The sequence below is a fragment of the Mirounga leonina genome, unplaced genomic scaffold (genome assembly GCF_011800145.1).
Source record: "Mirounga leonina isolate KUSES-001 unplaced genomic scaffold, KU_Mleo_1.0 Mir_171, whole genome shotgun sequence".
NCBI lineage: Eukaryota > Metazoa > Chordata > Mammalia > Carnivora > Phocidae > Mirounga > Mirounga leonina.
Window position 1 is genome coordinate 23,567,296 of NW_023270436.1, and position 27,241 is coordinate 23,594,536.

General features: G+C 54.6%; 2 protein-coding genes across 3 annotated transcripts; one reads left to right on the forward strand and one right to left on the reverse strand.

The window, feature by feature from the left end:
• The first annotated feature begins 6,792 nt into the window (after positions 1-6,792).
• On the forward strand, positions 6,793-15,914 carry INPP5J (inositol polyphosphate-5-phosphatase J). Of its 2 annotated transcripts, none has more exons than XM_035017481.1 (13): positions 6,793-6,903; positions 8,524-9,689; positions 10,052-10,168; positions 10,287-10,395; positions 10,591-10,707; positions 11,056-11,231; positions 11,696-11,807; positions 11,951-12,060; positions 12,207-12,390; positions 14,212-14,349; positions 14,511-14,588; positions 14,714-14,818; positions 15,021-15,914. In XM_035017481.1, exons 1-13 carry the CDS (start codon positions 6,793-6,795, stop codon positions 15,510-15,512), a joined length of 3,015 nt encoding a protein of 1,004 aa, XP_034873372.1. In that variant the 3' UTR covers positions 15,513-15,914. The 2 variants fall into 2 exon arrangements, with proteins under 2 accessions (XP_034873372.1, XP_034873373.1); XM_035017482.1 differs by having other exon boundaries at positions 8,524-8,585.
• An 877-nt stretch (positions 15,915-16,791) lies between these two features.
• On the reverse strand, positions 16,792-21,586 carry PLA2G3 (phospholipase A2 group III). Its single transcript, XM_035017483.1, has 7 exons — positions 20,503-21,586; positions 19,398-19,530; positions 19,018-19,152; positions 18,427-18,737; positions 17,626-17,755; positions 17,401-17,517; positions 16,792-16,996 (listed from the first exon to the last, which is right to left on the reverse strand). The coding sequence occupies exons 1-7, from the start codon at positions 21,038-21,040 to the stop codon at positions 16,792-16,794; spliced, it is 1,569 nt and encodes a 522-aa protein (XP_034873374.1). The 5' UTR covers positions 21,041-21,586.
• Positions 21,587-27,241: the final 5,655 nt, after the last annotated feature.

Consider the following 27,241-nt stretch of genomic DNA (forward strand, 5'->3'; position numbering starts at 1 on the left):
TTCCAATTTTAAAAGAAATGAAAATTAAAACATGTTCATGACCTCTAAAAGTATCATGGGTCCTGGGCACTAAGCCTAATGGATTAAGTCAGGTTTGCACAGAGCCCTTTGCTTATACCCTGCTACCTCACATTCATTGACTTGATTGTAAAGATAAAATAATAATGGGCTTAGAGTTGTTATTTAATACCCATTCTTTGTAAATACATCAGGGCACTGTAAGTATAACTGGTTTTGTCCAGACTATTGACATGATAAACAATGTCTACACTCTATTTACTGCTATGGAAGTGTGAATTCATCCAAGCTTTCTGAGGGGCAATTTGACTCAATAAATCAAAACCCTAAAAACATTTCTTCCACCCAGTCATTTCACTTGTCAGGATTTGGCTCAAAGTAACCATCAGAGAAGGGACCAATTTTTAGGTTAAGTTTATCAAAACACTGTTTAACCAGCCAAGGTTGTAGGGCGCCTGCCCTGGCTCAATCTTTAGCGCCCAAGGCATGGGCTGCATCCATAGGAGGAGCTGCTGAGCAGTTGCTGGGCACTGGACTCCCTGGGCCTTCTGGATTTCACGTTTTGAGGTGTAGATCTGTGGAAGATAAGGCAAAACTGGAGTTTCTCTGAGGAAGAGAAAATTCCACCTGTGGACTGCAGCATCCCCTCCTGCCTAGGAGTTTCCAGACAGCTGGCCTGCCCCACAGATTTCAGACATGCCTTACTGGCCTCCACAGTTGCATAAACCATTTTTTGCAATAAATCTCTTTATGCATTTAAAAAAAAAAAAAAAAGGGATGCCTGGGTGGCTCAGTCGATTAAGTGTCTGCCTTCGGTTCAGGTCATGATCCAAGGGTCCTGGGATGGAGCCCCACATTGGGCTCCTTGCTCAGTGGGGAGTCTCCTTTCCCTCTGCCTCTGCTGCTCCCCATGCTTGTGCTCTCTCTCTCTCATTCTCTCTGACAATAAATAAATAAAGTCTTAAAAAAAAAAAGTTATGTGAGCAGTTCCAAAAGAACATCAAAATATTAAAAAAATAAATTAAAATAAAATTTTAAAAAATACTGTTTACAATGGTGAAAAACTGGAGACACAACCTAAGCATGTCTCCTCAAGGAATGAGTTAAATAAATGATGGTACCTCCATAGGATAGAAAATCATGCAATTGTTTTAAATGATGCAGCATTGTGTTGAACAACATGGAGAATGTTCATAGTTATGGTATTAAAATTTTTTTTAGGCTATAAAACAGTAATATCAGTTGGGAGTTGTGATGCTCTGGGCTGCAAGTCACAGATACCCCAAGTTAACTGGCTTAAACAATAAAGGAAATCTGTTGGCTCAAATAACAAAAAAGTTCAATGGCAGGGAGGGCTTCAGGTCAGGTTTGATCTGGTTGATAAAGTCCCCAAGACCTGATTTCTCTCCATTCTGCCTTCCATAGTGTCAGCTGGTCATTAAGCCAGTTACCTACATGGTATCAAGATGGCTGCCAACAGTGACCAGGACCACAGACTTCTTCATTCATATCTAATGAAGGGGAGATGATCTTTTTTGGTAACCTTCTCAGAAGAGAAAGCAAGCTTTCTTTCAAAAAATCTCTTTATATCTCACTAGTCCATCCATGATCCAATCCTGTGGCTAAGGGAATGGAAATAGCTCATTGGCTTAATCAGCTGAGACCCATTCCAGGAGCCCGTCTAGGATATGGGCTTCAACAGATGTTGTAGCATTAACAGAGTAGCCAACCAATTTTATAAAATATGTATATATAGATATATATGCCTAGCCCAAATCACAAAATCTAGATGGAAACAACCCAAGAAGTCAAAATAGTCATCTCTTCGTAGATGAAGTTATAGGGTGAAGCTTTTCTCCTTTATACTTTTTTTCTGTATTTTCTATAATAATTATGTATTATCTAAATACAAACAGTAAACTTTGTTTACAGAAATAATGGGTCAAATGCCATGGATTCCCTCAACCCTAGCCCATACCCCAGCAAGACAAGAGCCTCAGAGTGGCTGAAGCCGGAGGCCCCATGGAGCCTGTGGCCTTTCTGCTGACAGAGCCAAACCTCAGTGCCTCATGGACCCACATTGTTCACTGGACAGATGCCACCAAACCACTCGCATTACATTAACCTAGATGCTGTGGCCTAGAGGGGCCACAGCCTGGGCTGCTGGGGGTTGACTAGCCAGCCGGTGGAACCAGTGGTAGAGACACTAGCCACAAGAGTACCGGGAACATTCTGGCATCAGCACTCATGGGAGGCCCAGGTTGTCCCTGAACAGATCTCTACTTTTAATCCATGCCCTTATGTGGCATTTTGTAATCTAGGCTAGCAGCCTTCCTCGGGTGGGGCTGGGTTTGGGGTTTAGTCTGTAATGGGATTGGGGTCAGGGTCAGCCCTTGGCCTAAAGCCAGATTTAGAACTGAGTCTGGGGCTGGAGTCAGTTCAGGGCTCAGTCAATAATTGGGCTTGGACCTCAGTCTGTGACCAAGATCAAGGCTCAGTCTATGACTACATTCAAGGCTCAGCCTTTGACCAGATTCGGTCAGTGCACAGTCTGAAACGAGGGCTCAGTGTGTGACCAATGTTGTGTGACCCAGGGTTAGACCTCATTTTGAAGACAGGATTCTATCAGTGATTTGGCTCAGGGCTCAGTCTGTGACCAAAATCATAGCTCAGTCTGCCATCACATTCAGGATTTAGTTAATGGCTAGACTCTGAGCTCAGTCTAGACCTGGGGTTGGGGTTCAGTCTAAAATCAAGGGTTAGTCTGGACTGGGGTTAGAATTCGGTCAATGACTATGGCTCAGGCTTAGACAGAGAATCAGGGCTCAATCTGGGTCCAGAATCAAGGTCTCAGTTGGGATCAGCCTTAGTCAGACTTGGATCAGGCTCTGTACATGGGTAGAGTCAGGGCTTGATCTAAGACTATGGTCAGGGTAGGGTATAGGGTCAGTCTTGGCATGGGATAAGGCCTCAGTTAACACCAAAATTGGGGCTCAAATTGGATCTGGGATCAGGGCCAGGGTTTAGTTTGGTTCTATGCTCTGTTCTGAGCTCCCGAAAAGCAATTTCTGGTACATGAGTGCCCAGGGCAGGTTGGCATGCAGGAAATGAGAACCCCCTGGCAAGCTTATGTTCTTGCAGTAAGCCTCGCCTTTCCTGCCGAAGCCGGTGTCCTAGAGTCTTCTAACCTACATGGCTCTGCTGCCCAAGATCCCCTCGCACCAGAATAAAAATAGCCACTCACTTCAGAGCAGCTGACAGCGGGTGCTGGGCTGCCTGGGAGGAGGGGGAGCTGAGGAGAGGGAGGAGGGATGCCTGAGCGCAGCCCCAGCTGTGTGACCTTGGGAAAGTCACTCCTGCTTGAACCCATTTCCTGTGGGGCAGAATGGGAGCTGAGGATGACACCTGCCCCGGAGGGGGAGAATGAGGAGACAATGACGTAACATGTGGTACTCGGAGCAATAAAGAACCCTGGAGCGAAGGGAGGAGAAGTGTTCCTCCGTGCCCTGTATGCTTCCTCCTCACAGAAGCCCTCCTTAATGCTTCCCTCTTCTACCTTCCTACAGGACCCTATGGCACACTCTACATCTCAAGAGATTTATTTATCGGCTAGTGGCCACAGTGTGACCTCCGTCCCTGTGGGCCTGGGTCAGGGTGACCAGGGAGTGAAAGGAAGGAGGACAGGCCCTTCTGTATCATTACCATCCTCAGGTGGCTCAAAGAAGAGGAGGAGGAAAGAGAAAGTCTCTCTCCCTTCCCCGCTTATGATGGGTTTACTCTGAGCCAAAGGACCACGAGGGCACATATCCAGATTTTGCATCCTGTCATACATAGCCTGGACCTTTCATGCTCCATTTTTTTGCCCCTGCTCCTCCCTCTGCTTCCCAGGGCATTTCTCCTTTTTTTCAATTTGGCAACACTGACTCTCCTTCAAAGGAGGAGTTCAACAGTCACTTCTATGGGGGAGAATTATCCACTCTCTCCCTGGGAACCCCATGTTCTATCCCCTAATGGCTGTGTAATCCCTAGAGCTCAGTTTCTTCCTCTGTCGAATGGGGATCTTATTACCAGCCTCCCAGGGTTACTATGGAGAGTGAGATAATTTGTCAATCACCAGCTCCCTCCTTTCCTATTCCTGACCTGAACAGCCTGAAGGGTAGCACTAAGAGTTTCCAAGGGGGGGGGGATTGGACAAGATGTACCCTCTGCCTCAGCACACCACCCCCCTACTCCCTGGAGTGAGGACAGGGAGGGAGCCAGGAGGGGCCTTTGGAGACAGCCGTCTCCAGGGGGGCGGTTCTCCCTGGCAGCTGCCCCCAGCCTGCCGCCCAGAGCCCCAGAGCCTGTTATCAACCTCCTTAGTCATCACACCAGGAGCTCAAATATAGCTCTTACCCTGCTCCCTTCTCAACCAGGGTCCGCCCCCCCCGCCCCCTTCTCCTGGCAAAGCCAAGTCTGGGTCTCAGAGCCCCTGTCCCTTCCCCCCAGGAATGCAACTGACACTGGCCTCAGTTTCAGCATCCACTAAATGGGCAGGTTGGAGCAGATGATGATGGTGGTGATGCCAACTGCAGAGCTGCTGCCCTCACCGAGAGCTCACTTGTGCCCGGCTCTGTGCTAAACACTTCAGATATATCCTCTTGTTGAATCTTCACAGCAACCTTAGGAGGTATCTACTGTTTTTATCTCCCTACACAAATCAGGAATCTGAGCGACCTCCCCAGGTAAGCCAGTGGCAAGGCCAGAAACAAAGTCCCCTGTGGGATCTGACTTCAGGGAGGGACGATGACGGGAAATCCTGGGCTGCCCTGCAGTGTGCAGCAATCCTCTGCACGCTCATTTGCATGACATTTGCCTGGCTTCCAAAGGACACTGATGTCCCTGTCTGAGCTATGGATGGCTGAGCTCTGTGACAGGCCCCAGGGACTGGGATCTGCCCCCTCCCCAACTTCCAGGCTTGCACTGGAGGCCAGTACTCACGGGGCTGGGGGGGCTCCTTCCTCCATTTTCTCATCTATACAATAGGAGTCAGACGACTGGGCAGGGTAAGTCCAAATTTTCCTTCCCTCTCTGGTGGCCTGAGTCCCACCACCATCTCTTCTTCTATCAACGGAACAGCCCAGGTGCCTCCCTGCCCCCATCTCTCCTCCACCGTTACTATCACCCTCATCCCAGTGACCACCATCGCTTCACTCTACTACCTCGACCATCACCAACAGCTGTACCTTTGTTATCACCTCCACGACCTCCATTTACCCGAAACATCACCAGCACCTCCATCATCAGTGTCGGTCCTCCACTTCCATTATCAGAATTCCGTACATCATTATCTCCACCACAGTCACCTCCCCTGTAGCCACTCATCACTTCCACCATCCTTCATCACCCCAAATCCTTTCTACTCCAGGGCCCTAACATGGTCTGGGGCTCCGCCCCTGCAAATTCCAGCCTCACAGAACTGCTGGCTGGGAAACCCAGACTAGACCCCGAGACAGTCTAGCAGAGGGGGGAATCCCATCCAGGAGAAGGAGACGAGGCATCTGTCCATGCAGCTTTCATGCAGGGGACCACACAGGCCCATGAGGCTACAGAGGTGACCGTGGACCACCAGAGAGCTCTGGGTACAAAACTCTGGACATTTTCTGGCTACACTGAGTGCGATCATTCCTCTCGAAGCAATCCAGCAATTCTGGAGAAATCAGGATCCAGGGACTACCTAGCAGATAAGAGTGAGAGAGGGAAGGAGGCAGAAATCAGAGGGCCCACAGTCATCCCTGGCCACATCTGAGCCCTGTCACTCATTCACTCTCCTCACTCACTCACTGAGTCATCGGTTCATTCAGCAAATATTTCCCTGGACCCTGTGCTGGGTCCTGGCCATCGAAGTTTCCCGGGCCTGTTTTTCACCTTCCTGACAGTCTGTTCCCCCACTGCTGGGCCTTTCTCCACCCTAGTTCCCCCCCTTCAGACACCCCAATTGGCTCCCATGGGTCTTGGGCCACCGAGAAAGCTCCCTTTCCTCACTGAAACTCTTGAGACCTCCCCAGCTCACCCGGTGAACTTGAGCTAGTCCCTCACCCGAACCACACTCAGTGAATACTGGAGAGAGAAAAGCTGAGAGGGGCTGGGCTGTGAAGACATCCAGGACAGGTGGCCAGGTGTCTGCCGAATAGCAGGGGACGGTGGTGAGGCTGGGATGGGAGGGGACTCCAGTGGCTGGAGCCTGAGTGTATGGCTCTGGGATGGGAAGGATAGAGCCAGGCAGGGGGCGGGCACCAAGGACCGAAAATGGGGCAAAGGTGGGGGCCAAAGCAAGCCCTGGGCTGGCAGAGAGTCAGGAAGCTCACAGGATCATGGCAGGGTCTCCCTCTCGGTTGTCTCTGCGGCCCTGGAGAGGGTGCTGACCTCTGAGCTACCTGTCTCTACGTTGTCCCTCAGGTGTGTCAATACCCCACCTTTGAGTGAGGACCAGCCAGGCCTACGGCAGGAGGGCGGGGGCAGACAGGCAGCCTCCTCCATGTCTCCAGTTGGGACCCAAGCCAGGCCAATGGGCACATTCTCCACCCTGCCCCATGGCCATTTCAGCCTCAGCAGTCAGCTTGAAGGGTTCCCAGAGTGTAGGCCACCTTGCCTTGGCCACCTCTAGGTTGGGAAGTAGGTGCCTGTGTCTTTAAATTCTCAGCAGGTTGAAACGGCTGATGACATCACTGGTTCCCGGGAGCGGAGGAGCCGGAGCCTGAGCCCAGGGAGCCCAGGCTGCTAGGGGCTGCAGACATGGAGGGCCAGAGCAGCACCAGTAGCAGGAGGCCAGGCACCGGGGCTGGCCTGGGACCCCTGCCCGGGCCCGGGCCCCATGGGGTTTCCCAAACTGGGGCACCCTCCAAGGTAAGACCCCTGAAACCTAAACCCCCATCCCTGATCCTTGGTCCCACACAGCCCCACGCACCGCAGGCACTCTGGTGCCCCTGGCTGAGGGGCGGGAACTCTCCTCTGCCCACTAGCAGGGGCTAGGCAAACAGGGCACTCTGGGGGCTGAGGGGGCAGTAATGGGACACCCAGAGAGAGATGGAGTTAGCCATCTCCAGGAGCCCCCAGGAGAGCCCTGGACTGGGTGTCAGGGGATCCAGCTGTGCTCCAGGTTTGCTGTGTGACCTTGGGCAAGTTGCTTGTCCTCTCTGAACCAATGCAAAATGAGGAGGCTTGTCCCTGAAGACTAAAATGGTGACATCTGGGATGTCTAAGTTGTTAGTGCTGGAGGCGGTGTGGTGGTTGGGGGGACGCTTGGAGCCAAGGAGGATGCCCAAAATGCAGCCTCAAAGAGCTAAGTTTGAGGAGGGAGGTGGAGGCAGAGTTTCAGGTTCTCTGAACCGAGAAGGACACAGGACACAGACAGAACTGCATGTCTGGAGGCAGGGATGGGGCCACCTCAGGGCGGGTGTAAACCTTCTGCCCTCCCTGGCGGAGGACGTTTTATCCTGTCTTCTGGAGACAGGGGCATCAGAAAGAGAGGACAGATGGGAAAGAGAGAGGAGGTCCCCACAGGGCCTCATGTCCCCCCACTCCGTCTACCAGACAAAAGGAGGATACCTGCTTGCCTGTCCTCAAAAGTGGGGGAGACAGGGGAGACAGTGCAATTGGGCACAGAGAAGTGAATGCCAGGATCAATAGAATCCTGCACTTGCTCTGAATGTTAGAATCACACTTGATGAGGACAGACTATTCCATGGGGCTCGAATGGAATCCTAGCAAATGTTCGGCTCATAAATGCAGAGAGTAGGAGACCCAGGCTTCTCAGGAGCAAGGTGTGGCTAGGGACCCTTTACCAGATTTCTTCATTTTACAGACAAAAACTGAGGCCCTGGGCAGAGGGGTGCTTGCCTAAGGGGACATGGAGCTGGGCTTGGAATTGACATGGCTAGTCTTAACCCTGCTCTTGCTCCTATATGGAACCCTGGGAGTGGGTGAAGAAGACACAGAGGACCGTGACCAAGGAGTTCACGATGCTTGGCAGGGAAGAAGCTGACGGTTCCTGGAGGAACTGTGGAGGAAAGGAGAGGAATAGGCTAGACCCAGGGTGTCCAGAGAGGGCAGATCTGGGGTGTTAGCCCTTAGCCAGGGGAGCAGGAGGAAATGCAGGGAGGGCTGCCCAGGGAAGCTGGCTCCAGGCGCCCAAACTCCAGCATGGCCAGGGAGTGGGTGTCAACCAGGAAGGCAAGGAGAGAACCCTCGGGTTCAGGCTCACACCCTGCCTCATTTGAGGTGGGGTCTTAGGTTCTCCATCTATGAGAGGTGTCAGACTTGAGGGAGGGGTAAGGTTCTGCATCCTGTTTCCTCCAAAAGAGAAGCTGATTTGCAACAGAATGGATTGCGGTGAGAAATTAGGAAGAACTTCCTTGCAAAGATATGCCTTTCTTAGCTAGATGGAGTCTGCTGGGGTCTCTATGGAAGTTGGGGCCCAAGCCCCTGGTTAGGGTTACCCTGAGTCTTTGACTTGTCTTCTGCAAGGTGGACTCAAGTTTTCAGCTCCCAGTGAAGGAGAAGGCGGCCCCAGTGCCCTCGGAACCAAGGTTGGCTCTAGCAGCTGTGGGGCCACGAGCAGCTCTAGCACCTTCCACAGAGGGGCCGAGGTTGGCTCTGGCGTCTCCTCGACCCACCCTGGCTCCACTGTCTACCCCTGGAGGGCAGAAGACAGCTCTTGCCCGCCGCAGTTCCAGCCTAGCTCCAACACCCGTGGGCCAGTTAGTCATGTCTGCCTCAGCTGGGCCAAAGCTGCCTCCGGTGACCTCAGGCTCAGTCCTGGCTCTAGCACCCATGGGGCAGGTGGTGATGTCCGCCTCAGCAAGGCCGAGGCCTCCCCCAGCCACCCTGAGGCCCAGGCTGTCTCCGACGTCCAGGGACCAAAAGCAGGTGCCACCTGCCTCCGTGGGACCCAAGCCAGCACTGGCTGTCTCAGGCCTGAGCCTGGCCCTGGCACCTGAGGAGCAGCCCCCACAACCCCCTTCCAACTCTTCCCTAGTGCCCAGTCCAGTTTTGTCGTCCTCTCAGGACCAGGCCCTGGCTCCAGCTTCTGTGACGTCAGCCTCGGCCTCTGTCGGATGGACACCAGCTAAACAGAGGGATGCCCCAGCCCCTAAACCTCTCCCCTCTTCCGAAGAGCATCTCCAGCCTTCAGTTCAGGCATCTGGTCCTGTGGGCTCCACATCCTTAATCCAAACCCCCCCAGACCCCTGGATCTCCCCCTCCTTCAGAGCCCGGCCTGAGGCCCCCCGCAGCAGCCCCGAGGATCCTGTCCTGCCCCGGCCACCCCAGACCCTGCCCCTGGATGTGGGCCAGGGCCCTCCAGAGCCTGCTTCCCGTTCCCCAGGACTTCTGTCCCCCACCTTCCGGCCAGGGGCCTCCTCGGCCCAGACTGTGCCCCCACCTCTGCCCAAGCCACCCCGGTCTCCCAGCCGTTCTCCCAGCCGCTCCCCCAACCGCTCCCCCTGTGTGCCCCCAGCCCCTGAGGCGGCCCTCCCCAGGCCTGGCACCCAGGGTGCAGGGCCTAGTGGGCACTTGAGCCCCAGTCTTCAGCCCCGCGAAGCTCCAGCTCCGGTCACCACCTCCCCTTCTACCTCCACCTCATCATCCTGTTGGTCAGCTCAGCCTACCTGCAAGAGCGACCCTGGCTTCTGGTGAGGGGGCCTTCTCCCAAGAAAGATTGGTGGGGCTCGAGCTCTGAAACTAGCCATCTTTCCAGGGTGGCTTACCCTACACTACCCCAGTTTACTTCCCTGAGGAAGATTCTTTGGGGGTACTGGGCCTACTCTGGGACCCTCAGGAGACAGCATCTTCTCCTAAGGGACTTGCCCACCCCTGCCTCAATCGATCTCCTCTGGGAGAGTCTGGTAGGAGGGATCCTGGGCCCACTGTCCTCCTTCCGAGAGCCTACACCCACACCTGCCTCAGTTTATTTCCCCAGAAAGAGCCCTGTGGGAGGGAGGGAGGAGGAGGGAGTGGTGCCCAGTGGTAACCCCTCCTATACCCCCACCCCCAGGATCACTGTGGTCACGTGGAATGTGGGCACGGCCATGCCCCCTGATGACGTCACATCCCTCCTCCACCTGGGCAGCAGCGGTGATGACAGTGATGGGGCAGACATGATTGCCATAGGGTGAGGGGGCCGGGCGGGTGGACCCCACTCTGGATCCCTCGTGCCTCCCAGACCCTTGCCCATGGGAAGGGCTTCTAGAGCACCCCCAACCCGGCAGCCGCCTCAAACCCACCCCCAGGTTGCAGGAAGTGAACTCCATGATCAACAAGCGGCTCAAGGACGCGCTCTTCACAGACCAGTGGAGCGAGCTCTTCATGGACGCACTGGCACCCTTCAACTTCGTGCTGGTAACGTCTCCCTCAGCCCCTGGAAGGGTGGAGCCCCCTGGATTCCCGGCCCTAGCTCTGCATTGATTCACTGTGGGGCCTGCTGGACCTCGGTTGCTGGGTCCGCGAAATAGGAGGATGGAGGAGACTGGGGCAAAGCGCACAGAAGGGCGGGGGTTGTGTGCGGTCCCTCAACCTCGTCGCCTCCCGCCGCAGGTGAGTACTGTGCGGATGCAGGGCGTCATCCTGCTGCTGTTTGCCAAGTACTACCACCTGCCCTTCCTGAGGGACGTGCAGACTGATTGCACGCGCACTGGCCTGGGTGGCTATTGGGTGAGCATGGGAGCAGCCCGGGACGGGACAGGGCCCTAACGGGTCTATAGATTAGTCCTCCGGGTCCTCCACGCACTGGCAAGGTCCCCTCCCCATGCTCCACCCCTTACTCTGTCGCCTGTCTCTCCCCAACCCCGCCCAACACCCCATACCATTTTCTAGACCCAGCCCCCTTCCTGTCCCTGCCCCATCCCAGGGTTCCCCTCCTTGCCGTAGAACCCACCCCTCTCTAAGCCTCTTCCACCCGGCTGGCTGGCCTCGCCCCTCTCTATGCCCCGCCCAGTGCCTCATCTACTTGCCTAGGCCCCGCCCATGACTCGATCAACCATATCAACCATGTCTCCCAAGGGCAACAAGGGTGGAGTGAGCGTGCGACTGGCGGCCTTCGGGCACATGCTCTGCTTCTTGAACTGCCACTTGCCAGCGCACATGGACAAGGCAGAGCAGCGCAAGGACAACTTCCAGACCATCCTTAGCCTCCAGCAGTTCCCGGGGCCCGGGGCGCATGGCATCCTGGATCACGAGTATGGGCTCTAGGCGGGACCAAGTGGGGCTTGGGCGGGGCTAGTGAAGGAGGAGGTGGGCCTCAGAGGCGAGAGTCTCAAAAATTTGGCCACAGGAACCTGAGTACCAGCCTGGGTAGGCCTTGCGGGGAGAGGCAGAGCCTATGGTGGGGGGGAGGGGGTGGGGGGGGTGGCCCGCCTAAACTACATCTAGGAACACGAATGCTGGTAAGTTTGATGGAGGACAGAAACTGCAGGGTGGAGCTTTGCTGAGGGGCAGGGCCTTGCTGAGGGTCCAATCAAACTTTGTTCTAGATCTGCATCCCCCTGCCTTTCCTTGGCGGGCTGGAGGGTCTGCAGCCACCCACCCCACCCACTGCATCATCGCAAGGGGCATCCAGTGCTGTGGGTTGGATGGGGGTGAAGAAGGATCTGGGTTGGGCTCTTTCACCCCATGGACCCTGCTGACCCCCACCCCCGAACAGCCTCGTGTTCTGGTTTGGGGACCTCAACTTCCGCATCGAGAGCTATGACCTGCACTTCGTCAAGTTTGCCATTGACAGCGACCAGCTCCACCAGCTCTGGGAGAAGGACCAGGTGCAGAATCCCAGCCCGCACCCTAAATGCCAAACACACAGAGCATGACCCAGCACACTTTTGCATACTACTAGGCTCTGGCTCTTGCCTTCACCTGTCCTGTCCAAGCTGTTGTCCAATTCTGCCCTTTTGGACCTTCACAGCTCAACATGGCCAAGAACACCTGGCCCATCCTGAAGGGCTTCCAGGAGGGGCCCCTCAACTTTGCACCCACCTTCAAATTTGATGTGGGTACTAACAAATATGATACCAGGTGAGCTCAGCACTGGGATGAGGGGGAGACATGGGCTGAGGTCTTCTGGATAGGGAAGAAAGGGAAGAGGATTGGCAAGAAGCAAGGCTGGGGGCTGTGCCTCAAACCCCAGCCCCTGAAACTTGGGTCACCCCTGCCTACTTCAGTGCCAAGAAGAGGAAGCCAGCCTGGACAGACCGTATCCTGTGGAAGGTCAAGGCTCCGTGTGTGGGTCCCAGCCCCTCAGGACGGGAAAGCCACCGCCTCCAGGTGACCCAGCACAGCTACCGCAGCCACATGGAATACACAGTCAGTGACCACAAGCCCGTGGCTGCCCAGTTCATCCTGCAGGTGAGTCCTGGCCCCATCCTCCCGTCATGACATCCCCAGGTCCAGCTCAGCATCCCATGGCCCACCAGTAAGCCCTTGCACCTGCCCTCAGCAGCATCCATTCACTGCAGCGGAGTGGGAGTGGGTTATGATCTCCATTTTTAGATGAGGAAACTGAGGCTTAGAGACACGGCGTCACATCAGGGTCACACAGCTGGTAAACAGAAGAATTAGGATTTGAACCCAAGCTAGTCTGTTTTCAGAGTCCATGCCTTCTTCACTAATCCCTAACTCTGTTCTTCTGATAAAGGATTAAGACCACTTTTTTTTTTAAAGATTTTATTTATTTATTTGAGAGAGAGAGAATGAGAGACAGAGCACGAGAGGGAGGAGGGTCAGAGGGAGAAGCAGACTCCCCGCCGAGCAGGGAGCCCGATGCGGGACTCGATCCCGGGACTCCAGGATCATGACCTGAGCCGAAGGCAGTCGCTTAACCAACTGAGCCACCCAGGCACCCAAGACCACTTTTATTAAAATTCACATTATATAGTCACATAATAAGACCAGAAAAATCAAAATGTTTATTCAAACTCCATATAGCCTTCATTCATATTTATTCATTATTCATTTACCATTTTACCATGTGCCAGGCACCATGAGTAAGGTAGTAATGGGGAGGAGGAGTAGAGAGATGAAAATACAAAGAATTTTATATTTTAGTTAGCATAGTATAGTTAGTATAGTATAGTTATCGGCTTGTACCGGGTGAGAAGGGCATGGTGTTTAGGGTTGAGGTCTCTGGTTGCCAAAGTAAAAAGGAGAAATGCTAGATGTCAGAGCTGGACCTGAGAGACCATGTAGTCCAACACTCTGTTTTTCTATGGGGAAACTGAGGCCCCCCCAATAGGGTAGGCATGTACCCCCAAGCTACACAGCGGCTCAGCAGGGGAGAAAGGTAGATCCCATCTTTCCAGTCCTGAAACCCAACTCTGGACTCTCCGATTCCTTTCCTTGATCTGATAAGAGGGAGTCTGCAGGCCAGAGAATGTTTTCCCTGGTAACTTTGTCATGTGGTCCGTCAGTGGGACATTGGCCAGTATCCTCAACTGGGAATGGAAATCTGCCCAAGTTGGGCCTCCCATGACCTTTGGTAAAAGACTTGGGTGTGAGGTTTCACCCTCAGTCAGGGGCCTCACCTTGAGAACCACTCCTTTTGGGTGCCCTACCCTGACCTTCCCTCCTCATCAAGGTCTCTGACCCTTGCAGAAATGAGCACCTACTGCATGCCAGGCCCTGGGGCTCTGTCATCCTTTGAATGCCTTTGTAGGCCCTGAGACATGCAAATTCTCCTCCCAAGAGGCTCAGAGAACTTAAGTCTCTTGACCAAAGCATTTTGACCTTGTGCGGCCCCGGAGAGCATTTCCAAGAGGCCACCCTGGGCAAACCTGCTGTTAGGAACCTAGGAACAGGGAGAGGATGCTCTGGTTTCTTCTGAAACAGCCTGGCTCAAAAGCTGAGGAGGGAGGGAAACCCAAAACCTGGTAAATGGTGGTGGGGGGGTAGTAGACAAAAGCCTCAGTCCTTCCCTGAGGTGGGAGTAAGGGCAGAACGAGGGCTACCCTATTCACTTCAAAGCTGTATTCTTACTCCCTAAGGAGGCTGCGGGCATAAAGAGCCCTGGGCTGGGAGGTGGGAAGCCTGGCGTTTATCCTAGACCTGTTCTGCCTTCGCTTCCCAATCCGTAAATGGCTTCAAAGGCTCTTTCTCTCAGCTGATTTGTGCGGACTCAGGCCCAAGGACGCTTGGAGGGTCTCCCCTGATGTGGCCCCCGCCCCTGGGCAGTTTGCCTACAGGGACGACGTGCCGCTAGTGCGGCTGGAGGTGGCAGACGAGTGGGTGCGACCAGAGCAGGCTGTGGTGAGGTACCACATGGAAACCGTGTTCGCCCGCAGCTCCTGGGACTGGATCGGCTTGTACCGGGTGAGAAGGGCAGGGACGGTCAGTGCCTCAGGGAAGGGAGGGCCTGGGGAAAGCAGCCAGGGGCCCAGGGGGATCACTGGCTTCTGCAGAGTTCGTTGCTACCCCGGGAGGCTGCTGGAGTCAGGCGAGAGGAGACACCACCCTGAATCCTCTCACCCCAGGTGGGTTTCCGCCACTGCAAGGACTACGTGGCTTACGTCTGGGCCAAACACGAGGATGTGGATGGGAACGTCTACCAGGTACTGAAAGGGAGGGGGAGGGTGGGAGGAGGTCCCCATTGCCCTTGGGGCTCGGGACTTGGCTTGGGCAGTCCTTGAGGCTGCTTCCCTGACCCCAACCTGGGCCTATGTCCTGGGCCCACCAGGTGACCTTCAGTGAGGAGTCACTGCCCAAGGGCCATGGAGATTTCATCCTGGGCTATTACAGCCACACGCACAGCATCCTCATTGGCGTCACTGAGCCCTTCCAGGTGAGTAGGTCAGACTGCGGGATCGGGGGCGCTAAATTTAAGGCCCTGTTCAAACACCACAGCCTCTGCCTTCTGCTCCATGATCTCCTGCGAGCAACCTCACCTTCCCGGCTCTGCTAACGGGCAGGGTGGGAGTGCCTCCAAGACGCCTTCCGCGGCTGGTTGGGGCACAGGGCAGCCCAGTAACCGGCCTCCCCCCCAGATCTCGCTGCCCACCTCGGAGCCGGCCAGCAGCGGCACAGACAGCTCAAGTGCCAGTTCAGAGGATGAGGATGACAGTACCCTGGAGCTGCTTGCATCCAAGTCCCGTAGCCCCAGCCCTGGCAAGTCCAAGAGACACCGTAGCCGCAGCCCAGGCCTGGCCCGCTTCCCTGGCCTTGTCCTGCGGCCTTCATCCCGTGAACGCCGTGGTGCCAGCCGAAGCCCCTCACCCCAGAGCCGCCGCCTGCCCCGGGTGGCCCCCGACAGGAGCAATGACAGTGGCAGCCGGGGCAGTAGTGAGGAGGGGCCCTCTGGGCTGCCCGGTCCCTGGGCCTTCCCACCGTCTGTGCCTCGAAGCCTCGGCTTGCTGCCTGCCCTGCGCCTGGAGACCGTCGACCCTGGTGGGAGGGGTTCCTGGGGACCTGATCGGGAGGCCCCAGCCCCCAGTAGCCAGGGCCGGCAGGGGCTGGAGGAAGGGGGTCTGGGGCCCTGAGGGTGGGTGGGTGGATGGGCCCAGGTGGCCGCCACCGTGCCCTGATCTCCTGCAAACCCACCTGTGTTCCTTTTGCTGCTGCCCCGGCTTCATCCGCACCTGCCACTCTGTCTTGGCGAGGGGTGGCCAAGTGGGGTCCCCCAAACTCAGTCCTGGCACCTCAACTGTGACAATCAGCAAAGCCCTATCGGCCCCCATCTGAGATGGGGGGGGTGTTGCAATCCTGGAGGTCATCAATTAGAAATTAAATTCTCCAGCATCACTCCTGACTCCTTCCTAACTTGTTAGCAGTCTGGGGGTGGGGGTAGTCAGAGGAAGGGACTAAAGAGGCAAGAGGATGATAGATCTGACAATTACCAGGAACCAGCCGTATACATTACACATGCCATCTCTTTTAATCTGCACCACAACCCTGAGTTGCGGTGTGTTCGGTGCAATTCTTAGACCTATTTCACAGGTGGGCAAACTGAGGCCTCCAGGAGGTGAACCTCTCAGAATCAGATGCCTAACCACAGTCTGGCTATATGTTAGAGGGAGAGAACATTTACTAGGTGCTAAGCATTCTCCATGTATTGGTTTACTTAATCCTCAACAATCCTATGAGGTAGGTCCTGGTCACACTGCCCCTTTTCAGAGGAGTTACTAAGGCTCAGAGTGGGGAAGGTCCCTCGTTCAAGGACACAGAGGAGATTTGAATTTGGGTTTAGGGTAGTAAAAAATGGTCACAGGTCCCAGGAAGGGCACAGCAGCTGTTGAGGAGGGATCCCCCAGGGAAGAGTTGGGAAGCACCCCCTAGCACCCTCCCCTTTCCTGGATTCAGATACAGGCGCTTCTGTGACATCCCATTCCCCACCTGCTGCCTCAGGTCTCAGCAAGTAGGTGCTTGGGGCTCCTTGGACAGGCTTTTGAGATATGTGTTCATTTTGCAACCTGGAGATATGTGTGCCTCCTCCTGGTACCTCCTGAGGCTGCTGTAATAAGTTAAGTAATAAGTTTCCCATCTGGCAAGGCCCAAGCCCAGGGCATCAGAATGCACCTCCTGAACACCACATCCAAGCACAGAGGGGTTGTATCACCAGCTCGAGATCACTCAGCACAGCAGGAGACGTGGTCCAGCATTTTAGCCTTGATTCTTGTTGCCGCCTGGCTGTCCACAGGGGCCCGAGCCATGCTTCAGTCTAACACGTGGAGAGGAAGCCAAGACCCCCTGGGGCCTAGCAGAGCTAGGGGCAGTGTCCAGTCTGGTGCCCAGGAGAGCTGGAACTGAGATCATTCCGTTCTAGGATTTCTGCTGCCCTATGGGTCTCCGGGCTGCCTGGGTCAGCTGCAGGCAGCGGTCATAGAATGACATGGCGGCTCTTGGGTGATCTGAAGGCCACACCTGCCCCTCACCTGTGCCCACACCCCAGAGCCGGCGTCGGCTCTTTTGAAGTCGCCGCAAATGCCCGGCTGTCACCTTGATGGCCCTAGGGTCTCTGGAACAGCTGTGGGTGGAGAAAAGTGGGGCAGGTGGTCATGGTTTTAGGTTAGGAGTAAGAGTTAAGCAAACATTTTACTATGTGCCAGGCAGGCCTTGGGCTCTGTGTGTCACAGTGTCACACATACCATTTCCTTGGTTTCTACAAGCTTTTTACAAATAAGAAAATGGAGGCACGGAGCGGTGACTGAACTTGCTAGGTCGCATAGGAAGTGACAGAGTCAACATGGACCCATACAAGCCAACTGCAGAGCTGCACCTGGAGCACCAGGGAGTAGGGGGATGATGACGATGGAACTCAGAGGTGCCTTAGCCCCTTTCCCCATCCCTTTGGCCCTGGCACACAAAGGGAGGATAGGTAACCCCCTCTTGGGAAAATGCCCCCTCCCTCCTGGGCTTGCCGCCACTTACCTTTTGCCCTCAGCACAGTCCAGTGGAGGGGCCAGCTTGAAGCAGGTCATGCCTAGCAGCTCCCAAAGCATGTTGGTGCCCGCAGCTGGGCTGTGGAGCCTCAGGAAGCGTGCCAGACTGAGGGCAGAGGCAGGCTTAGGCTAGGGCAGGGCCTGGCCACCCAGGAGCCCCCTCTCCGTGACTGGCAGGAGGCTGCCCACCCCCAATGGTCCAAGCAGGCCTCACCGACGTGTGCAGTTGCAGTGGAAGAGGGGCTCATGGGCACTATTGAGCAGTTGGAACTTGGTTTCCTGAGGCCCGATCTGCTGCTTGCATTGATCCAGACGGCGCAAGCCGCGGCAGGCCCAGCGGGCATCTAGGTAGTGGGGGGCATGGTGGTGAGGGGAGCCCAGTCCCCCAGCAAAGCCCCACCAATGCCCACTGCCATTTAGGGGAAGCATAGGCACACGTGCTCAGTCACATAAAGACGGTGTCCCCCGTCTCATGTCCTTCCTGCCTTCAGAATGCTACACACGTCTCACACACACATGCACACGCACACTCACATGCACACACAGCAGTGCCACCATAGAGCCCAGAATGTTGGTCAGGAAAGGCTTTTTGGAGGAAGAGACTGCTAAGCAGAGACAAGAAGACTCGGCAAGAGTGCTCCAGGCACAAGGAACTGCATGCGCAAAGGCCCAGAGGTGGGACAGAGCAAGCTGCTTTTGAGGAACCAAATGAGGCTTTCAAGACTGGAGTTTCAACTGGGGAGTAGAGTCTGCAGGACCAGCACCTGAGGGCCCCTGGGTATTGGGACATCATGAGTTAAGAGGAGCCATGGTGGGGGCTCAGTGAGGAGTGATATGGGCAAGTTTAGGGCTTACGAAAATCCTTCTAGCTGCAATGTGACTTGATGGGAGAGGTTGGGACACCCCAGGAAGAGTTTGGAAAAGGGAAGGAAGCAACACAGGGCCCCTCAACCCCGCACAGAGGCAGGGACACCTTCCCACATCAGGAACCCCCAAAGTTAAGTTCTGAGCTCACCCTGAGGTTTTAGGCCATTCTGTGGCCCCTGGAAGCCTGGATGGGTGACCTCCAGCCAGGCTGTGGGGGACATATCAGGTTTGGCAGAGGCCACGGGGACATGGATGGCTGTGGTGTTGGTTTTGTGGGGGTGCTTAGACCCTTTCCATTGTGGCGGCCGCTTCTGAGAACGTTGCTTCTGCGGAGGCCTGCTGGGGGCTGGGCTCTGGAGGCTGGGAGTCACGGGGGTGGCCAGGGAGCTCCAGGAGGCATTGTAGAAGGTCCTCCTGGACTGGAGGCGGGCAAGGGGTATGGAGCCATATGTTCTACACCTGGAAGGTGGCAATTGGTAACTCACAACCCCCCCACCACACACAGAAACCCCAGGTTCATCTCCATGGAGACCAAGCCTCTGTCAGTGCCATCCCTTGTCCCACTGGCCTATGTGGAGCACCCGAGGAAAGTCTGCATCCTGGTCCCTGTCCTGAGGAGAGCACAGGGAGGATGAGGTATCATTCGCTGGAGGATGGACAGACAAAGCCTCCCTCCCAGGGCTTGGAGCCCAGGCTCCCCCTCTGGCTGGGAAGGGGATTGAAGGGGGCAGCCACATACCCTCCCCACCAGTACCACGCCACACAGGCCTCCTGTTCCTCCAGCTCGAAGCAGGGGATCTCCAGCACATTGAAGAAGGCCACACCCACGATGTCCGAGATGGAGTCCTGCTGGTTCTGCAGGCATTGCTGGAACCTGCCCGAGAGCTGGCACTCAGGGCCCCGTACCAAAGAGGGCCACCCCCCTCTTCCTCCGAGACCACCCAGTCACTACCATGCAGGTGGTTTGGGATCCAAGGGTCTCTTCTCCTAGGGCTCAGCTTTCCCACCTGCACGGTGGGGTCTGGCGGGCTGATCCTTTAGGATTCTTTGGAATCCCAGTCTCTGCACCCAGGAACTACCCCACCCCTGAGCCCCCGGCCCTCTCTGCCCACTGCCAACCTGGCATCACAGTCACAGTGGGAGATGGTGTGGAATCGGTAGTTTCGGATGCCATAGTTGTACTGGAAGGGCGAGATGTTCTGTGGGCAATGGTCGTGTTCCCGGCAGCACAGATCAGGGCCTTGGAAGACCCCTGCAGGAGGCAGAGGGGGCACCAGCTGAGCAGGGTCCTGGGCACCCCATGCTGGCTTATGCCTCGCTGGTGCAGGGAGCAGGGACCTTGTCTTGCCCCAGCCCTGACACAGATACCCTGGGCAGCCTCAGGCCACTCTCCCTCTGTGGGACTCTCGGTTTCAAAGTTGGATGAGAGCAACCAGGCTCCGCCTTTATTGGAAGGCTCCAAATGCTGGGCAGCCCACCCAGGAGCCCTTGTTCGGGAAAGGGACGTCCTCGGGGGAAGTGAAGTCTGCCTCCAGAGCTCCCAAGCTCATGCCCCAAATAAACTCCAAAGTTATGAATGTGTGCAGAATGGGATGGCCAAGAGGCAGAGTGCGTCCTTTCTCGCTGGCATGATGAGGCATTGCCAGGATGCCAGTCTGCTCCAACTCAGGTGCCAAAGCCTTCCCCAACCCACCATGCGTGCACAAAGACAGCTGTACTGAGCGCAAAAAAGTCACCCAAGTTTGTTACCGTTACTGAGCATTTCCCAAGTGCCTGACACTCCCCACACCCAAACTCACAGCAGCTCTGTGAGGGAAATGTCATCTCCATGTACCTGTGAGGAAGCCAAGGTTCAGAGATGGGAAGTGACTTGTTCAGCTTGAATTTGCTAACCCAGGCCTTTGGGTCTTGGCGTCCCCTCCCCTGGACATCCTGCCTCAGAAAGCCTCCTCTTGGGTAATGGCTTTTTGGCTCAGCCAACCTTGGACCCACCCCAGTCCAACCCCTCCCAGGGATGGTGATTAATGAGGACTCCGAGGTTTGACTAGGACGTTTCCCATCTACGACCTAAATTAAGCAACCCATGATGAGACTTAGGGTCACCCCCATTTTACAGATAAGGACATTGAAATCCCCCACGGACACACAGCCTGGGAGAGTTGGGGCCAGGGCGAAAACCAGCACTTCCCTCCCCTGCCCCCCAGCCCACACCCCCATGGCTCACCCAGCTCCGAGGAGTTCCCAGCAGAATCCCCTACTCCACACCACAGCGTGCCAGGCATGGTCCAGCCTCTCTTCACCCGCTGGGGTCTTCTGCTGCCAGGTGCTCTGCTGTGTCCTGCTTGCTCCTCCCTGGTCCCTGCTGCTCGCTTCTCCCTAGCCCCTGCTGGACCCTCTTCAGGCCCTCGGCAGGCGCCCCCCTGACTCTGAAGTGTGGCCAGGGCTCTCTGCAGCTCGGGTCCAGGAGTGTGGATGAAGGAGCCCCGGGTGATCTCACCAGCACAGAGGGCACTGAAGGCTGCGGTGAGCTCTGGCTCGTCTCGCCAGCTACACGCTTGCAGCCTCCCGTGCCTGTCCCAGTGGGCCTGGAACAGGGCCAGTCCTTGGGCATCCTTTCCCAGGAAGCTCAGTGTCCCCAAGGGGCTGCCGGAGGTGGGCCTGACCAAGTGGCAGGAGGTGCTGTCCCAGTGGAGGGCAGAGGAGACCCCCCCAGCCACTCCCAGGAAGCTCAGCATCCCTAACAGCAGTACCGGAATCCCCATTCCGTCCTAGACCAGCCCAGTCAGACAAAGCCCCCAGGACACCAACCCCCGGCAGCCCACGAGGCAGCAGCTTTAGCAACTGAGCGGAAGCAGTGCCCTGCAGACCCGGTGCAGCGGGGCCAATGAATGGAGCTTTGGGAGGAGTAGGAAGGAGGCTGGAGTATGGGGTGATCTCGGGCTTGTAACTGAATCCACCGGCTGGGCAGGCTGCTGATTGGCCAAGGAGTGCACTTGCCAGGGCCCACGCCCCCATTCACCATGCCGTTCTCATCCAGTCACCTGCTGCCAGCCCGCCTGGATGGGGACTGTGAGAGCCAAAGCCTTGGGCTGTGGGACAGAGGGCCAGGAGAGGATCTCTATCTTCCTGGGGAGGGAAGGGGGCTCAGGGGCTCAGAGGAAGCTCCCAGAACTCTTCCTCAGCCCCTTGCCCCAGGGAGACTGCCACACCCACCTCCACGAAGTTGGCAGGGGGCCACGGCCTCTGCCAGACCTATGTGAAGGAGCTGAGCGCAGGGCTGGGGCCCTGTGGCCACGCCCCTGGGAGCTCCTGAGGCTTCTGGGAAAGGGGGCATCCATCCCCTGGCCACCTGGGATACACCACCGCCCAGGACTGGTTCTAAGAAAGCCTCTCAGCATAATCAGGGGACAGCGCCCTGGGGCTCCCCACTTCCTGGGACTCCCAGACACAGGCCTGGCCGAGCAGCAACCCTCCTGGTCTGATGTATGGTGGAGACAGAGCCAGAGCCGGCCTTGAGAGCAGGGCATGGGGCAGGGCTAATGCTCTGGACTTGAAGGGACTATAGGCCCCAGAGGAGTGGAGGGCTGGGCAGAGGGCTGAGTCTGTAGCCATCTCCATGCTTGGACTGTTGCCACTAATGGGACACAGCAGCCCATCATGTGTTCCCCAAGGGACAGGAATGGTCTCTCCATCAGGGAAGGGCTACCGCCAGCCCTCTGTATTCCAAAGCTAACGTATCATCCAGCTCCCAACCGTCCAGGAAAGCTGGGATGCTTGCACCCACAGTGCAGATGAAGAAACTGAAGATCACTGAGGGTGAGGAAACTTCAGGTGACAGGCTCCAGGGAAGGAGGGCTTCGAAGCTGGCAGCACAGCTCTTGGAAAGCTTTGCTGGGAAGTCAGGGCTGCCAGGGACAGTGATTTCTCTGTCTGTCTGTCTGTCCGTTTGCACATCAGCCTCCCGCTCCCCCAACATCCCTCTCAATCTCCATCCCAGAATCTTCCAGGAGGGCGAGCCCCAGTGAGGCAGAGCCACGGGCAGAGCTGGGGAAGGGAAACTCACTGTACATAGCAGGGAGAAGGGGGGTGGCCGGGAGTGCAGGCCCATCTCTGTGCTTCAGAACCAGCCTGGGCCTGCGGCTCAGAAGGTCGTGGCTGGGGACAATGAAAAGGGAAAGAGGGTGGGAGTAGCCCAGGAGCCAAACTCCTTCTCTCAAGAAGCTGGGAAAGGGGGTGTGGAATAGAGAGAGTGGTGGCAGGAAGGGTAGGGAGACCTGGGGTTCCCAAAGGTAGGGACACCACTGAACAAAGGTGGGTCCCTCTGGAAAGAACTCTACTGTTTGGAAACCATGTTCTGGTCATTTTCCCCAGTTGTAGGAATGGCCACCCACCTCTGCCCCCTTTTCCGTATTACAGAGCCCATCACCCAGGAAGCCTGGGAGGTCCCATGGCAGGAACTGAACTTTCAAGGTCAGACATACCTAACTTGGGTCCTGGTACTGTGTGGCCTCAGGCTTTGAAGTCTTAACTTCTCAGAGCCTCAGTCTCATCTGTATGATGGGCATAATCACAGTAGTCAGTTCACGGGATGTTGGGGAAGACTCTCTGCACAGTGATTGGCCTCCAAGACCCTGTCACTAAAACCTCAGGACATCCCTGGGCAGGAAACAATTTGGCCAGGAGAAAGCAAGTCCCCAGATTTTCAGACCACAGCACCCAGGAGAGCTAGTCCCAGCTAGGCCATGACCTGGTTTTATGACTTTAGGCCAGTCCCTGCCCCTATCTGGACCTTGGTTTCCTCTGTACAGTGAAGAAAACAATGGAAGTGACCTTTGAGGTCTCTTCCTGTCTCGGCCCCAAAGGAAGGCAGGTAGGGGCCCGCCTAGGCCTCGAGGGAAGGTGTCACTGGGTTTTCTCTTCAGATTCCACCCTGTGGTCATGTCAGTCAACCTACAGGATAGACTCTGGAGCCCTGCTTCCCATTGGAGTGCCCCTCAGAGGCCTTGGCACAGAGGATCCCAGGAGCCAAACCAGCAGGATGGGACAGGCCCGGCCCTACAGACAAAAGGGGAGCCGAGGCTTTCCTCTGGATCCCCACCTGTCTGGGGTGGGGCAGGGTGCACAGTGGGTGCCAGGGAGGGTGAGAGGCAGGGGTCCATGGAATCTGATCATTTATCCCTCTCTCTGCCCAGCAGTCCTCATCACTGTCTCCTCGGTCTTCTCTCTCATCCTTCTGTCTCTTGGTCTCTTTCCCTCTCTGGCTCTGATTCTCCTCATTTATTTCTCTCTCTCCTCCCTCCCTCCCTTTCTATCTCATTTCTTGGGCTCTTCTGGCTCTAAGTATCCCTGTCCTCTCCCCAAACTCTCTTTCCCTCTTTTTCCTGTTTCTCTCTTAATTTTTTCCCCTCTCTTTGTTTTCCTCTCTTTTTGTTTCTTAATGTCTTCTTGTTTCTCTCCTCCCTTCCTCTTCTCTTTCTCATTCCTTCCCTTGTTATGTCTCATAGTTTCCTCGTTTGTGTGTGCGTGTGTCTGTGTGTCTGTTTCTTTCCCTTCATTCTTCTCTCTTCCTGCCTTTTCTGTCTGTTCTCCCCCTCCACACCCTGACCCCAGGCCCAGGACCCAGTGCATCCTGCCCTTTCCAGGCCATGACCTCATCTGATGCTCACAACCCCTGCCCCTCCCTAGGGAGACAGGCAGGGCAGGGCTTCTCATCCCATTGTTGAGATGGATGGAGTGAGGTTCCAGAAGAGAAGTAACTTGCCAGGAGTCGCATAGGTGACCAGGTGAGAAGACAGGTCAGATTTTTCTTGGCCTGTGGGGGGACCTCCCGTGACCCTGGGAGGCTCTTGGCTCCCCTACCACCTCCTCATCTCAGGGATTTCCTCCCCACTGCCTGGAGCCCTTGGAGCTTGCATTCCCTAGCCCATCTGGAGGTCTCTCTGCAGCTCTCTGTGCCAGGAGAATGGTGCAGGCAGTGCCTAGCTCCAGAACATTCTGCGTTCATTTGAAAACAAATAGCTATCAGCGTCTACTACTGCCAGGCCCCGGCGGGGAGGGGGGGATGCTGAACAGAAAGAGGAGGGGAGGAGAGACAGAGCATGCTTAAGTCAGGAGATGGAGAGGAATGCATTCCCTGCCGGGACAGGGTCTGGCAGCCCATGGGAGCTAGGGCCTGAGTGTCAGCTTGGTCCTCTGGGGCGCCACCACCAAGATGGAGTTGGAAGTGCGAGAGATGTAGTGGAGGAAATGCCTGTGAAAGATAAAGGGGATAGGGTGGAAACAGGATTGGGCAGGGAAAGCCTTCAGACTGTTGCAAGTCTAACATCTATGGGGAGAGAGTAGAAGGGACGGAGAGATGGGTAAGAGCATCACACCGCAGTCCCACTCTGAGCAGATCTCAGCCAGCCAACGGGGAGCTCGGGTGCAGATTGCCCATAGAAGAGCCCCAGCTGGTCAGAAACAGGCAGGCCCTAATGCCCTGGCTGTGCCCAGTCATTGGTTGGGGGCTGCCCAAGAGGACAGTGGCATCCACCCCAATGCTGCAGAATTCTCACATCTGAGAATTCATCCACCCATTTGGGGCTGGGGCAGCCCCTGCCCAGATCAGAAGAAACTCAATGGGCAGATGGTAGGTCTGACAGCTGGGAGGAAGCCCAGAAGGCAGTCTTCTTCCAGGAGATCCCAGGGCTAAGGAATAGGAATCTGAGTACAAGACTATCCCTCATAAGATTTCCAGGTAGGAGTTCAGACCCAAGCATCCGTGGCATAAACGAAGCCCAGCCCCAGGTCTGAGGGAATAAATACTGAGAAGCAACAGTGTTTCAAACTAGATATCTCAGGGGGAGTTGGTGGCTCAGTTCGTTAAGCATCTGACTTCGGCTCAGGTCATGACCTCAGGGTCTTGGAATCGAGCCCTGCATGGGGTTCCCCACTCAGCCGGGCGTCTGCTTCTCCCTTTTCCTCTGCTCTTCCCCCAACTTGTGCGGCTCTCTCTCTCTCTCTCTCTCACTCTCTCTCTCTCAAATAAATAAATAAAGTCTTAAAAAAAAAAAAACCTAGACATCGCAGTAGATAGGAAGAAACACATTAGATTCAATTTAACAGATTATTAAACTATGCGTAGAAAAAAGAGAAAGAGAGATGGGGAGTCAGAGGGACCATGGAAACTATTCTAACTGAACAACATTAGAAGCTGTGGTGTTTTAAAGATGTGCACAAATTCTCTGATACTCCTTCCTTCAAATGGTGGAGCCTACCTCCTCTCCCCTTCAGTGTGAGCTGTTCTTAGTCATTTGTTTCTAATATATAAAATGTGGTGGACATGATGTAACTTCTGACTAAGTCATAAAAGGCATTGTGCCTTCCTTCTTGCTCTCTCTCGTATCACTCTCTCTGGGGAAGCCAGTGGACATGTCATGAGGACACTCAAGGACACTCAAGCAGCCCTATGAAAAGGCCCACATGGTGAGGAACTGAGGGCTCACTCAACAGCTGTAGGAGTGAGCCACTTGGAAGCAGATCCTTAAGGCCCGATCAAGCCTTCAGATGAATACAGCACCATGTGACCTCCCCTGCCCTCTGCCTTTGGTGATAGCTTTATTGAGATATCATTCACTTTCCATACAATTCACTCATTTAAGGTATACAACTTAATGGTTTTAAGTATGTTCAAAGTTGTGCAGCCATCACCACTATCTAATTCCAGAACATTTTCATCATTCCAAAAAGAAATCCTGTAACAAGTAACAATCACTCTGCCTTCCTCCCTTCCCCTACTTAGCCACTAATCTACTTCATGTCTCTATAGAGTTGTCTATTCTATACATCTCATATAAATGGAATCATACAATAGATGGTCTTTTGTGACTAGCTTTTTCCACTTAGCATAATGTTTTCAAGGTTCATTTCTGTTGTAACATATATTAGTACTTCATTCCTTTTTATGACTGGATAATATTCCATTGTATACATATGCCCCACTTTGTTTATTCATTCATTAGCTGCTGGGCCCTTGGATTGTTTCCACTTTTTGGTTATTATGAATAATGTTTCCACAAACATTCATGTAAAAATTTTTGTGTGAACATATGTTTTAGTTTCTCTTGGGCACATGCCTAGGAGTAGAATTGTTAGAGTATGTGGTAACTCTGTCTTTAACCACTTGAAGAACTGCCAGACTGTTTCCAAAGTGGCTACACCATTTTACATTCTCACCAACAGTATTTAAGAATTCTGATTTCTCCACATCCTTGCCAACATTTGTTATTGTCTATCTTATAGCCATCCTTAGTGGGTGTAAAGTGGCATCTTATTATGGGTTTTGCTTGCATTTTTATGACAGTTAATGATGTTGATCATCTTTTCATGCTTACTGACTATTTGCATATTTTCTTTGAAGAAATCTGGCAGATATCTTTACTGTAACCTTGTGAGACCCTGAACCAGAACCACTCAACTAAGCTACTCCTTAATCCCTCATTTTCAGAAATTATGTGAGATGATAAATTGTTGTTTTGAGATACTACGGTTTGAGATATTTATTACACAGCAATACATAAGTAACACAGAAGGATTCAGGTATATGTCATGGGTACCTACTATTAATGCTCCTGGAAGTCCCAGTCATAACATAAGAAAAAGAAATACAGGGGCACCTGGGTGGTTTAGTCTGTTAAGCATCTGCCTTTGGCTCAGGTCATGATCTTAGGGAGTCTGCTTCTCACTCTCCCTCTGCCTCTCTCCCCTACTCATGCACGCTCTCTCTCCCTCTTTCTCAAAAATTAAAAAAAAAAAACAACCCCACAAATTGCCATGTTTGAAATGGAAGAAACAAAACTGTCATTGTTTGTAGATTGATTTATCTCCCTAGAACTGCAGGTGTATCCAATACCTGGGATGGGAAAAGCAGTGTAATGGAATAGAATAAGCCCAGGACAGATCCATATTTGAGTACTAGCTTCTCC

What these genes read in the sequence shown, in the direction of transcription:
- INPP5J (XM_035017481.1), top strand. Translation starts at nt 6,793, where the DNA reads ATGGAGGGCCAGAGCAGCACCAGTAGCAGGAGGCCAGGCACCGGGGCT. An exon ending in CTGCCCAGTTCATCCTGCAG is followed by an intron (nt 12,391 to 14,211) that starts GTGAGTCCTGGC and finishes GCCCCTGGGCAG; the next exon opens with TTTGCCTACAGGGACGACGT. An exon ending in TGGATGGGAACGTCTACCAG is followed by an intron (nt 14,589 to 14,713) that starts GTACTGAAAGGG and finishes TGGGCCCACCAG; the next exon opens with GTGACCTTCAGTGAGGAGTC.
- PLA2G3 (XM_035017483.1), bottom strand. Translation starts at nt 21,040, where the DNA reads ATGGGGATTCCGGTACTGCTGTTAGGGATGCTGAGCTTCCTGGGAGTG. An exon ending in CACTGTGACTGTGATGCCAG is followed by an intron (nt 19,153 to 19,397) that starts GTTGGCAGTGGG and finishes GCTCTCGGGCAG; the next exon opens with GTTCCAGCAATGCCTGCAGA. An exon ending in CACTGCAACTGCACACGTCG is followed by an intron (nt 17,518 to 17,625) that starts GTGAGGCCTGCT and finishes CTCTGCCCTCAG; the next exon opens with TCTGGCACGCTTCCTGAGGC.